Source organism: Ornithodoros turicata, chromosome 7 (genome assembly GCF_037126465.1).
Source record: "Ornithodoros turicata isolate Travis chromosome 7, ASM3712646v1, whole genome shotgun sequence".
Taxonomy (NCBI): domain Eukaryota; kingdom Metazoa; phylum Arthropoda; class Arachnida; order Ixodida; family Argasidae; genus Ornithodoros; species Ornithodoros turicata.
The window spans coordinates 31,420,399-31,433,697 of record NC_088207.1 but is presented as its reverse complement, the minus strand read 5'-3'; the positions used below and the strand labels follow the sequence as shown (position 1 = coordinate 31,433,697).

The window sequence follows — 13,299 nt, the reverse complement described above, 5'->3', positions numbered from 1 at the left end:
ATAGGCCAGAATTCAACTTCAGAACCCGTTCTCAATCGATAGCGCTACAAATGTTGACGAGGGCTCTACTTCGACAAGCGCTGTTTTATAGCGGTTCGCAGCACTGAGAGGAGGAAACCATAGCGCTGTGTAGCAAGTCGCTCTACGTGGGTGGTGGGCGGTGGTGGTGGTGGTGATGAAAGGGCTCGCCTCGGCCTCACAGAGGTGGGCAACGTCTTCTTCTTCTTTATGGGTTTATAGAGATATTAGCCAACCTAGGGCGTGGGAACGGGCCTTTAGAATGGGTTTAGGTGCTAAATTCCAGAGGCCAATAATGAGACTGAGGGCGAGGGATACTGTTGGGTAATATTGCATTTTAAAGGGCAGTGCACGCGCTTTTAGGAATCTCATTTAACTTCTACCAGAATCACGGCGGAGCAATGTAGTTTGGATTACTGTAAATCGCATTTGGGCGGTGCACGTGCTTTTAAAAATGTTATTAACTTCTTTCAGGGGCGCAGCGGAGCAATGTAATTTGAACTGCTGTTTACCGCATTCGTGCCAATGTTAAAACCACCGGCACAATACAGTTTAAAGGGGCAGTGCACACGCTTTTGAGAAGTGTATTTAATTTCCACCAGAAGCACAGTGGGGCAACGTGATTTGAATTACTATTTACGATTTGATTCCAATGGTACAACCACTGCATGTTACATACTGCAGTTTAAAGGGGCAGTGCACACACTCTTAGGAATTTTATTTATCTTCTACCAGAAGCACAGTGGAGCAATGGAATTTGAATTACTGTTTTAATATTGGCACCAGTGATGCAACCACCGTATTTTGCATGTTATAGTTTAAAGGGGCGGCCTATAAGATTTTGAATTTTATTTAACTTCTACCAGAAGCGCACCAGATTTGTAATTTAGATTACAGTTCACTGCTTTTGTGCCAGTAGTGCAACCACTGCGTGTTGCATGCTGCAGTTTAAAGGGGCGGCGCACACGCTTTTAGGAATTTCATTGAACTTCTACCAGAAGCACGGCGGAGCAATGTAATTTGGATTACTGTAAATAGCAATTGTGCCGATGTTATAGCCATCAGCATATTGCAGTTTAAAGGAGCGGTGCACACGCGTTTAGAAATTTTATCTAACTTCTTCCGGAGGGGCAGTGCAGCAACGTAATTTCAATTGCTGTTTACCGCATCGGTGCCAACGTTACAACCTCCGGCATAGTGCAGGTTAAAGGGGCAGTGCACACACTTTTGCGAAATTTAATTTCACCAGAATCACAGTGGGGGAACGTGATTTGAATTGCTATTTATGCTCTGATGCCAATGGTACAACCACTGCATGTCACATACTGCAGCTTAAAGGGGCGGTGCACACACTGTTAGGAATTTTATTTATCTTCTTCCAGAAGCACAGTGGAGCAATGTAGTTTGAATTACCATTTACCACATTGGCGCCAGTGGTGCAACGACTGTATTTTCCATACTGCACTTTAAAGGGACAGTGCACATGCCTTTAGGAATTTTATTTAACTTATTCCAGAGGCACCGTGGAGCAATGTAACTTGAATTACTGTTTACGCTTTGATGGTGGTATGCTCGGTGGTTTGCAGTTGCAGGTGGCTTGCAGTCCCTTTAAACCGCATATTGCAGTTTAAAGGGACGGTGCATATGCTTCTACGAATTTTATTTAACTTCTGCCTGAAGCACGGCAGAGCACTGTAATTTGAATTACTGTTTGTCACTTTGGTGCCAATGGTACAACCAACGGCATATTGCAGTTTAGGTGGGCAGTGCACAGGCTTTTAGGAATTTTTAAACTTCTATCTGAAGCACAACAGGGCAATGCAGTCTGAAATATTGTTTACCGCTTACGGACTAATGGTATAACCACATGGTACAACCACATGGTACAACTACTGCATATTGCAGTTTAAAGGGGTGGTGCACATGATTTTAAGTACTTTACTTAATTTCTACCAGAACCACAACTGTGCAATTTAGTTTGAATTACTGTGTACCAAATTGATGCCAGTGGTGCAGCCACTTCATGTTGCATGTTCATCTTCTTCATGTTGGAGTTTAAAGAGGCAGTGCACACAGTCTTAGGAATGGTATTTAACTTCTTCCAGAGGAACAGGCGAGCAACGCAATTGAATTACTATTGACGCTCACGGCAGCAACAGAGTCTTTTAAAACGAAATAACCTTTTCAATCATGGTGCAAAAGATATATTATCAACGACTTATACTATGCCATTCCACTGGGATTGTAACAGAGAGCACAACAAAATTCGGAAAAGGCGGCAGCAGAGCCCTTAAAAACGAGCGAAATCCCTTTAATCACGGTGCGAAAGCCATATTATGAATGAGTTATGCCATTCCACTGGAATTGTAAGAGAGGCGACCACAAAATTAAAAAAGCCGGCAGCAGAGCTCTTTAAAACAAGTGAAATCCCTTTAATCATAGTGCCAAAAATATATTACCAGACTCAATTATGTCGTGCGATTCCACTTTGATTGTAACAGAGGCAACCGCAAAATACGAAAAATCCGGCAGCAGAGCCCTTAAAAACGGACGAAATCCTTTTAATCATGTGCCGCAGTCATATTATGAATGATGTCGGTGATGGCCATTATGAGTGAATTTGCCGACCTATGAACCAGGGTTTTTTCGCGTGCACGATGATGTGCAACTCGAAATAGACAGAATCTCGACAGCATGGAGTATGTGGTGGTGGTGGCCTGTGTCCCAGAATAAAATAGTGCTGTTTGCAGCACCTCATGAGCCAAGACAGCTGCTATTGTGCTCTTGAGATGCCTGCACACTCAATGTAATTTAGCTGTCAGTTCCTCAGACAAGTTAAATTGCCATCTCTGTGGCTCCATCTTTGTTGCCATTCTTTTAAGAATCCGATGTGCTTCTCGTTAAGTTTGGTTTGAAAAAGTTGTTCCTGTGTTGCATGCAGCGAAATACTTGCTCAGTGATGGGCGAAGTTTCCTTGATACTGATGCTGTCCGTAATAACGAGACAGAAATGCACAGGGCTCTGTAGGTTTGGTACTTTATACAGGGTGTCTACCAACCTGGAAAACCTGGAAAACAGGGAATAGTCAAGGAATTTTGATGTGCCTGGAAAAGTCAGGGAATTGTCAGGAAATTCAGCTAAACAGCACCTGAAGTCAGGGAAAATCGCAGACAAGTGCCGTGATGATGCGCGGCGAATCGCGAGTGGCGACCGGTGGTTGAGAGGCGATGCCGCAGCAACGTTACTGCGAGTAGCAGTTCACCAGTACGACAAGCTCTGACGTAGGAAAGTAGGGTAGCCTCACTAATACTTAATAAATGGCCTGTTTTATGTTGGATCTGGTATCAAAACATATGAGCAGGCACCAAGTTCCCTTTTGTTTTTGTCAGGGAATTCGCTTGAAATAGTCAGTGAAAACCTGGAAAAGTCAGGGAATTTGAAGGCTGCAGTTTGGTAGACACCCTGTTTATAGTACCGTCTGTTGTCGGGAAAGTGGGTTTGCATAGTAACGAGACAAATATGCTGAAAAGTTTGGTCCTCATAAAAATTGTTTACATTTCAAGGCATTCATATTAACGGGGCTCATATATGCAGATTGACGCATTCTGGCATCCTTAGCCACTCTTTATTACTGCAATAATGTTTAGAGAATCAGTCATACCTAATTGGTCAAATTATAAATAAGTAATAAATGTTTGTACAATCAGCCATGCATAACACAGCACACCAGTCGTGCCCCTGTCGCATGGGCAGTTTTCAATTATCATTGAAACCAGTGACCATTGAACATGCAAATACGCCACCAAGCATGTAATGTGTCACTCTGCAAGAGGGCATTTGTGACAACCGGGGTTGTCTAACGGAAATGGAACGAGAAACAGTAATTATCGAAATTCAACAGGAAATGGAAACGGAAACAAAATTGTTTTAGTTCCCACTACCAGAAACGGAAACGAAATTCAAAAGTGGTAACGTTAACGGAAACCAAATTCGCAGGACGTTTCCCTCAGTGTTTTCACGTTAATATGAAAATTATATATATCCGCACTATTCTTCCAGTCATTATTCATTCATTCATTCATTCGTTTATTTTCGGTACTTTCTTTTGTGTTGGGCCCACTGCGCAGCAAGATGGACGCAAAAGTTTTGGATGACGTGTTATTTTTGCGCACGAGTGGAGACTTCTGAAACTCAAAGGCATGTATTTCCGCAACCTAGAGAGGCATCTACTTGCGGTGTATATGATTCGTGACGAACTTTGCATTAAAGTCTTTAGTGTTTGCGTTTGGTGTGGCTGTCCTTTTGCATCCATTATGTAACTAGAATATCTGACATGAAAAAGCCAAAACCAGACAGTACGAGTTCCGGATGAGAAACAGAAACCAGTACTGAAATTACCTCGGAAACGGAAACGAAATTCTTAAAAGGAAACAGAAACCGCTACCGAAAATCGTCCAGAAACGCAAACGAAAAGCAGAGTTTTTCAGCTACCGGAGACGGAAACTGAAACAATAATATTTTCGGTAACCAACCCTGGTGACAACACCCTTTGAAAAGCTCACACAAAACACGCTTGGTGGCGCTACGGTACATTCAGTGGCCATTGGTTCCAATGATCATTGAAGACTGCTTGTGTGACAGAGGTATTAGCCTCCCCACTGATGCAGCTGCAGAGTTGTTTTAATACTGGCCAATAATATTCACACAACTGAGGCTACTGGATCTAGTTGGGATGGTCACCAGATCCCGGCATGAGAATGCATGCTGGAAGGGTTGGTGAGGGGTGTGTTCATTCATAAGAACTTTGAGTTCAGGCTTTTTTTCTTCCATGCAATGTTATATGTTAGAAAAATCAAAAGTTCCTTCAAAAAGTACTGGTACCATAGATGCTCACAGAGTAAATGCTGGAAACACAAAACTGTATTAACAGCTGTGTTCACTGTATTTTTGCAGGTCACTGAAGCAGGTGAAGGCACTCTGCCAAAATGGCTGCACTTTATAGAATCAACACGAACATTGGTAGGAGTTCCCCTCGACACTGATATTGGCCAGCATTACATTAGCGTAAAAGCCATTTCTCAACACTCCAATGAACGTAAGTTCCTTGTCTGAATGGGGAAGTGGAAGTACTTAGTGTTCCCTTTTTTCTGATTACATGTCTCAGTAACGGACAGGAACTCAGTTGCCAAAGATGTATTTTCAATTGATGTGCTTGAAGAGCCGCAGACATTCCAGGGAGCAACCAACATGAATGATCTGAACCAGCCTGAGCCAACCAAATGTCCCAGCACCGAGCCGGTAACATTAGCCACTGTAATCGTTGATGTCGATGTGACATCATTAGAACCTCCTTCTAGAGCACTCTTACTCGGTCATTTCCTTCGCTTCCTGAGCCTTCCCACTCATGCAGTGAGGCTAGTCGCTATGGCAAGTGATAGCCATGCCTATGATGATTCAGCCATCATGGCTGGACCAGGTGATGCGCTTCAGCGATACAGTGCCGGTGCACAACTGCAGTGGCGCGTGGGATGCGGAAGCAGCGTCGATTCTGCACATGCAGCGGGACTCCAAAAGCTTGAACCAGCTGCACGTCATGGCGAGCTTGCCAAAGAACTGGGGCATAAGGTAGTTGGTTGGCATGTGACCAGTGTGCAGCCACGTTCCACCAGAAGAAAACGAGCTAGGGCAGAGGCGTTCTACGGTGCTACACCGATACCAGGACTTCCACCTATACGTCCATCCACAACCGAGCATGTCACGGAGGCCACAGAGAACTTTGGAGGTACTCCAGAGTCAAGGATCATACCCTCCATGTCATCCCCTTCATTTGGTGCACCTTCACATCACCACAGGCATCATCACGGTGACCACGGCCTGCGGAGCCATCATGCTCATCATCAACAGTTTGAAGGACTTCAAATTACAGCGTCTCCTGTTGCGACACATCATTACCTCCTGCCAACTTCAGCACCAGGGTACACACCTCCTCTACCGCCGATGAGACCGACGCGTCTCACTTCTAGTGTAGGGTGGCTGGAGCCTAGCAGGAGCGTACCGCAAGAAGTTACTCCAACGTTTACGCACGAGTTTATGCCTCCTGTTGCAACGAGTGATTTTGTGATAGAGCCTTCGAGGACAATAGATGTGCCTGTTGAGTCCACCAAAACTCCAGAGGCTCCAAAAAAGCCCTCAGGTCTGAACTCTAAGCCCAGCCTAGATAAGAGGATTAAAAAATTAGTCATGACTGCTGGGAAGGTATGGAGCTACCAGATTCCCGCAGACACATTCCTCGACTTTGAAGACGGCGATACTCGTAACCTGAACCTGATGTTCTTGACGTCCGCGGGCACTGCGATCGAGCCTCGTTCCTGGATTCAGTTTGATCCTGAAGAGCAGACGTTGTTTGCGTTGCCCCTTGACGAAAATATTGGAAAGTATTCTTTCAAGTTGGAGGCTATGGACAGGGAGGGCGCTAGTGTACACGACATGTTGGACATAAACGTGTGGCAACATTCGGGGGCCAGAGTCATCCATCACAAGTTCCACATTGGCGTGCGGCCCAAAAAGTTTACATATGTGAACACTATCGAGTGGCAGATTGCAACGGTTAAACGTCTCGCACAGTTCTACGGTGACAAAGATGAATCCCAAATTACTGTCCTGGCAGCAACATTGAAACCAATGACCATAACGTGGACGAATGACAGTTTACCGACTCACCCGTGTCCGAGGGACAGCATTGACGCACTGTACTCAAAGATGGTTGTGAACAAAAGCACCAATGCTGTGGCTCGTCCCTTTCACAAAGCCCTTGGAAACCTCAGCGTACATGAGGCCTCCGTAGAATACATTGGTGTATGCCAGACTTCAGCACCATCTCCTCCACCAATACCAAACACTCCTCCAGAAAAGCGAAATGCGATTGGCCAAATAAACGCTACTGTAGGGGAAATACTCCGGTTCAAGATACCGGAGGACACGTTCTTTGACTCGAGGGATGGCATAACGCCGTTCCTAAAATTATCATTCCTCACAATGGACAACATGCACCTTCCTGAATCATCGTGGATCCAGTTCAACCCTAAAACGCAAGAGCTGTACGGCTTGCCATTTGATGCCGACGTCCGGCGTTACGAATTCCAAATGGTGGCTCTCGATAATGAAGGCTCGTCTGTCTCCGATGTCTTTGTTGTAGTGGTACATCCACGATCGCAGAAGAAATGGGCAGTTGAGTTCAGTCTCCATATTGATGAAGACTTCAAGGCTTTCAACCACAACATCAGCAGGAAGGTGTTAGTCGCGTGGAAACTTGCTCGATTATTTGGTGATCACGACCCTCGCTACATCACAGTCAGCTCCATCAGTGCGGGATCTGTTGTCTACGCTTGGACCAACAATACCTTACCTTATGAACCGTGCCCAACTACAACGATTCGCCGTCTCATGAGCTACCTCGTGAACGACAACCGCACGCTGACCCAGCGTCTGGTTGAAGAAATGAAACCAGAGTTTCACATCCTGAAAACAGACACGATGCCCTTAGGCCTGTGCTTGGACCAAGGGCTACCAACGACGTCAGTAGTGAACACTGAAGCAGCCCCTCCAGCTGTTGACCCCGATGTCACACCTAGTGATGACGACATTTACATCACGACCATCATACCGGCCGTCGTGATTGCAGTGATGCTGCTCCTGGCAGCGATTGTGGCCTGCTTCCTCTACCGCAAGAAACGCAAGGGCAAGATGACGATGCAAGACAGCAGCACGTTCATCAACAAAGGCATCCCCATCATCTTTGCGGACGAATTAGATGATAAACCTGACCCCGCGAAGCCGCCAGTCATCATGAAGGAAGAGCGACCACCTCTGCCGCCCCCAGAGTACCCGCGCTCTGTGGGCAGCAGTCGCGGCTCCACCCCTCAGACAGACCGTAGGCGAGCGGCGGTGCCATTGCGCGATGCTCCGTACCAACAGCCGACGCCTCCGTTTGTTGCGAGTCGGGACAGCAAGCACAGCCGGCCCAAGGCAGCTCCCACTTACAGGCAGCCACCGCCTTATGTACCACCTTAGCCTTAATCGATTTATATTCTTCCTAAATCAGAGTACCGCGGTACATGCCTGAAGTGACATTTCCGAGGCAAGTGGGGTTTGTTCTAGGAGAGACCTAATATAAGTCATGATTTTAATTTGTGAGGCAATCAAACTGAGAAATTTGATACAGACATCTGTCACCGTATTTATATAACTTAAAAAGTACCGAGAGGTCCATGTTCATTTTGAACTTCCAGCGCCGTAACTTTTCCTCCTCAGTGTCTTTGTAAAACCAATTTCTGTTGGTATTCTTGTGCACTGCTAGCATAGTGCTCGCCCTACGGTTATGTACCCTGCTGGGTGTCAGGTATTGCTGATACTCTGGGTTTGTGCCCTGATCCATACCAGGGTCTATAAGGTGCACACCATGGACACACTAGAATGACCAAAAAAAGTTATGTCTTTGCATTCTTGTCATTCTGACTTCTCTTTCTGGAGAGCAAGTGGGCAACACGTGGACTGCAGCTCACCAGTGGTCAAATCTTTACGACCCACGTTGTTGTCGTTCTGTCACTTTGTTGTATCGTTGTTGCTCCTCTACCACTGCACACTTGTAAAGTGAACGACTACTACTCCTACCTGCGGCTTTGTGAATATGTCACCACATTTGCTTTTTATTGTAATCATCAGCAGCAGCTAGCTTTGGAACACTTCTTATGTGGTGACTCCCACACAGAACATACAATTGTTTCTTGTTGTCAACCTCATGTATGATTTCATCTTCACCTCATCCAAAGCCGACTTTTCCGGCATTGTTCGACATAGCTCCCCCGTTTTTCACATAAATTGAGCCTAAGTATGAACTTGCTTTTCTATGGAACCACACTTTGTATTTTGTTTTGTTTTATTATTATTTTTGTCAGTGTGTGTAACTTATGCATTTTAGCTTTGCAGTGTCATGGTCTTTGGGTGAAACGTGCTATGAAGAATAGTATGATGTAGGTTTTAGAAACAGACTTCATAAATTGCGAGACCCAGCCCATAACAAAGTACAGCCCTGGTACATCAACATAACAATGCCATAATGCAAGGCACATATTTTAGCTGGGTTATATTTTCTCTCGATGTTTCTCCGAAGGCGAGATTCTTTACTTTTTTCATTTTCTTCTAGATCTGTGGTGCATGTAACTTTTGCTTCTCAGGCATCTGCAGAATAACTTGGGCATGAGCAAAGTAGCCGACCTTCTCTCAAGCAGGCAATGCAATGTAGAACGAAGGGACCCAAAGTAGACACAATTTTGTCATCCATGTTTTGAGTAACAGACAATCGTGACAAGCGCAAAGTGCCCTGCAGGCATTCATCGTTCCTTTCCCAATTTTTACACACCCTTCCATTTGTTGATGTCTGTTTTGTCACCAGTCTCATTGGAGCCGAGATCGCAGTTGTCTCGCGACGTAAAGCCCCTAATTACTCTTATCATCGTTGGAGCTGAGGAATCCCTGACAAAGACACAAAGTGTCTGTCTGACAGGACACCTGTCTGTCAGGACAAAGACACAAAGAAACAAAAGACCAAATGCTCTTGGCCCTGCAATGTTTGTGAGGTCAACAAACAAGGTGTACAAATGAAATAAACATGGTTGAGAATGTCACCGCACTGTAAAATAAACTGCCCAAGGCAAGATGAAGAACTGCGCGCTAACTGACGCACTGTCACTGCTGTCCGTTTTAGCGCTTTTACCCACATCAATGATTCACCAACAGGCCCAAAAGGCAGTTTTAAATGTCACTGCTAAACTGCTCCTGGGCCAGCTGAGGTCCATAGTCGCTTTCTTGTTGTGAGGAGCATTTTTTTTCCCCCAAACATATGGAACACAAATAGGTGACAAATGGACAGGGACTGCCACAAACTTTTTATAAACACGATGTCATCCGCATGTGAGACGCAGCACGGGTAGCCTTCGTGCTATGTCAGGAATGGATGCTGGTTCATACAGTAATGAGGCTTCTCCTTGGCATTATGCTTTTTCCGCGGCTCTCGTTCTTTCATGGGCCTCTGTAAAGTTTCCTCCACCTCTACCTTGCAAGGACTGGGTCAAGTATTTACTTTGTGAAAATGTGTTCAATACGTGTTCTTGCCAGGCAGCTATGTCAAATGCCACTGATGGTGTACATGTGCCTGGCAACTCAGATTTCCCAGTTTGCTAAGTCAATATGTATGGAATATATGGATGATATCAATAAATACTATTGAGGGACCTTTCATATATGTATGCCTCTTGTCTTCTCTTGTGTCACTACTACAACTTTTAAGGTGGAAGTAATTTCAAAGTGAAAGAAAAGTTGAGTTGCCTGGAATGCAAATTTCACTGAAATACACCTACCCATTTCCTCTGTACAGTACTCCAGAACTCTTTTCAGAACTCCAAACAGCCGAGTAGCAGACATTTCTCTGGACCAATCCCCTGTAGCGTCAGTGCGAGGACCCAGGCAGATAACAGGCTGGTACTGCTCTCCACTGTCGTTGCGCACTCGCGCCGTTGCTTTTTTGCGGCGTACTTCAAATTCAATTTCTGCGATAATTATGACTCTATGGGGTGAATTAAACTTAATTCTTATGGTGCACCTTGCTGGCCTGCTTAGCCGTTTTATACAAAGAAAACGGTGTTAAAAATGACTTCTGTGCTACTTTAAAGCTCCTGAAATATGTGGTAAAATTCCTGAATATATGCAATGTATGCCCTTATTCTTGGTACGAATGCATATTTGACAAAATTTCAGCATTTTACTTAGGGATCACATGGTAAAATAAAGCAACCTTCATTCAAGTGCATCCAACAAAGCAGACTTGTGCAATAGGTACAAATCATGCCATTGAAGGCTTTGCTTTCGGCACTGCACTACAGTGCAGATTAAAATGCAAATGCCGTCCACCTTTGTAACGGTAAAGAATGTGGGAAAGGCGAAGCCATCGACCATGCACGCGCAGTGAACGTACTCTGACGACGTGTGAGAGCGCAAGCTGTGAAAAAAATATCGCAAACACTTGGATATCGTGCGCTTGGCACTGCTATGGGTCCCAACCTACGTATTTCATGCAGTGGTGCAGCCAAGGTGGATGCTGAACACCACGACCATCCGAGACTTCGAAAATATTCGATGTTGACCAAACTTTTTGCGAAAGTGAAGCCAAAACCTTTCCAAGACCAGCAAAATCTTCCACAAAGAAAAAGAAAGGAAAAAAAAAAAAAAAACAGCTACGACGACAACGATGGAAGCTCTGAAGATGAAAATATGGCAAAGTATGTTCTATGCATGCATTTTTGTTCGAAATATGCCGTAACGTGCCAAACATGCATTCATATGCGTAATAGAACCCTTCTAATAAGCCCCAAATCGAGGCCAGGATTTTTTTTTTTTTTTTTGTGTGTGTGTGTGTGTGTGGTCGAGATACGAAACCATACAGAGAAAAAAAAAACATGCATTTGCATAAATATCCACGCTTTAGCCGTAAGTAACATCACACTAGTTGACTGTGGCTAGGATCAAACCCCCGATCCTGTAATCAGCGAAAGGACACAGTTGTATCTTAGCCACAAGACCTTCAAAAAGAGCAGTTGTATTGTCACGAATTGCCTCCCGCATGACACTTTCTTTCCATGCTCTGAAGAGTGACATGCACGACCACGACACACCCCAAGCAGCGCAATATCCAGTCAATATTGGGCCCAGATGTGCCGCTTCGAACACATTATTTCTACATTTTGTCTTCTCTTGCCTCCACAGAATCAATTTATCCAAGGTTCACGTGTTCCAGTGCAGGTACATGTCTTGTATACATTATATTGCTTTTGGCATGAATATGACTTAGCTTACCAGAGCTCGTCTCTTGTGACAAGCATGTTATGCACACGTGTCAATAGAACCTTTGTGTAGAAACAGTCATGTCGTACCTCACAAAATGGCGTAGATGCAGGCCGGCTGGTGGATGAACTCCATAATGTAAAAGCCTGAGTCTGGGCACACAGAGGGACGACACACAACACACGACTCAAACCAGCAAAGTTTTCCGAACTTCAAAACTTTGCTGGTTTGAGTCGTGCGTTGTGTGTCGTCCCTCCGTGTGCCCAGACTCGGGCTTTTACATTATGGATGTCGTACCTTGCTTATTTCGCAGCTCCCTGCAATTGTAAACACGTAACGAGAGGATAGAGAGGTAGCAAACAAGCTGGTGGTATAGATCCGTAACTAATTCTTTTCTGTCCCGCCAACTATCTCGGTTCAGGGACGCGGGGTACTCACAATGCATGATTCTTCGTGGTCTGATGTCGCTTGAGAACGAACTTTTTTTTCTTGTTCCCCAAAAGAAAAGAGGGGTACTGGTCATCGCGTGGTAATTCCTCATTTTCATAAAATATCTCACAACCTGCTTTTTATTATGTACTAAGAAATTTGATGTGAACCTTGTATTTAGAAATGACTTTCGATTAGACTAGTTGAACCCCCTTTGAAAAAGTTGAAACTCCATGTAAAATTCACAGAATAGTTTATGTAAACTGTCGTTCTAATATCGTCTATCAGGTACCTCTAGAATGTGGTTTCTGTTATATCGGCCAAAGTAAACGTTGCCTAAATGATCGCTTGCGGGAGCATGCTCTCAAAGTAAAAAATAATGACTGTTCTGAATTGGTAAAACACCTACAAGTTTGTAGAGATTGTGTGCCCAGATGGCATGAAACCTTTGTTGTGTCCAGTGAAAGTGACCTTAACAGAAGGCTTGTGAAGGAAATGCTGTCCATTGTATCTTCTGGGAACTGTGTCAGCAAGCCTTCCCTAACCTTCCTGTTGGTTTCGGGGCAATTTGTCAGCATACAAACAGCATACAAAAATATTTCGGGGCAGTTCTCTCCGTTGGAGGGGTCTGCAATGTCTTATTTTTATTTCAGTAATTAAAACTAGTCAACTACCATACGAAATTAAAAACACTTTAACTAATTTAACCTTTACCAAATTGTTACACCAAAACATTACATAAAATTTCCTTAGTGTCAGCTAGATAAACAATCAGGAAGACATAAATTCTTTGTCCAAAACAAATTTCTCTTTATTCGCCTGCTTACCACTTGCTCATCCTTAGCAAGTTCAGCTCTCACGGTGTGCTCTCACGGTGGCAGAGGAGCAGTGTTCTGATATACCTGAAATGCTTGGGCCTCGACTACTGTATGTAGCCCCATGAAAACGCCAGCTTAG

General features: G+C 44.5%; 1 protein-coding gene across 2 annotated transcripts in view; it reads left to right on the top strand.

Annotated features, from left to right (window-relative positions):
- Positions 1 to 10,316, top strand: part of LOC135400827 (dystroglycan 1-like) — a 39,037-nt gene extending 28,721 nt beyond the window's left edge. For both annotated transcript variants that reach the window (XM_064632756.1, XM_064632755.1), the window contains exons 3-4: positions 4,972 to 5,113; positions 5,183 to 10,316. In XM_064632756.1, the coding sequence (XP_064488826.1) occupies positions 4,972 to 5,113; positions 5,183 to 8,088 (3,048 nt within the window). In that variant the 3' untranslated portion in view covers positions 8,089 to 10,316. The remainder of the gene's footprint in view (positions 1 to 4,971; positions 5,114 to 5,182) is intronic.
- Positions 10,317 to 13,299: the final 2,983 nt, after the last annotated feature.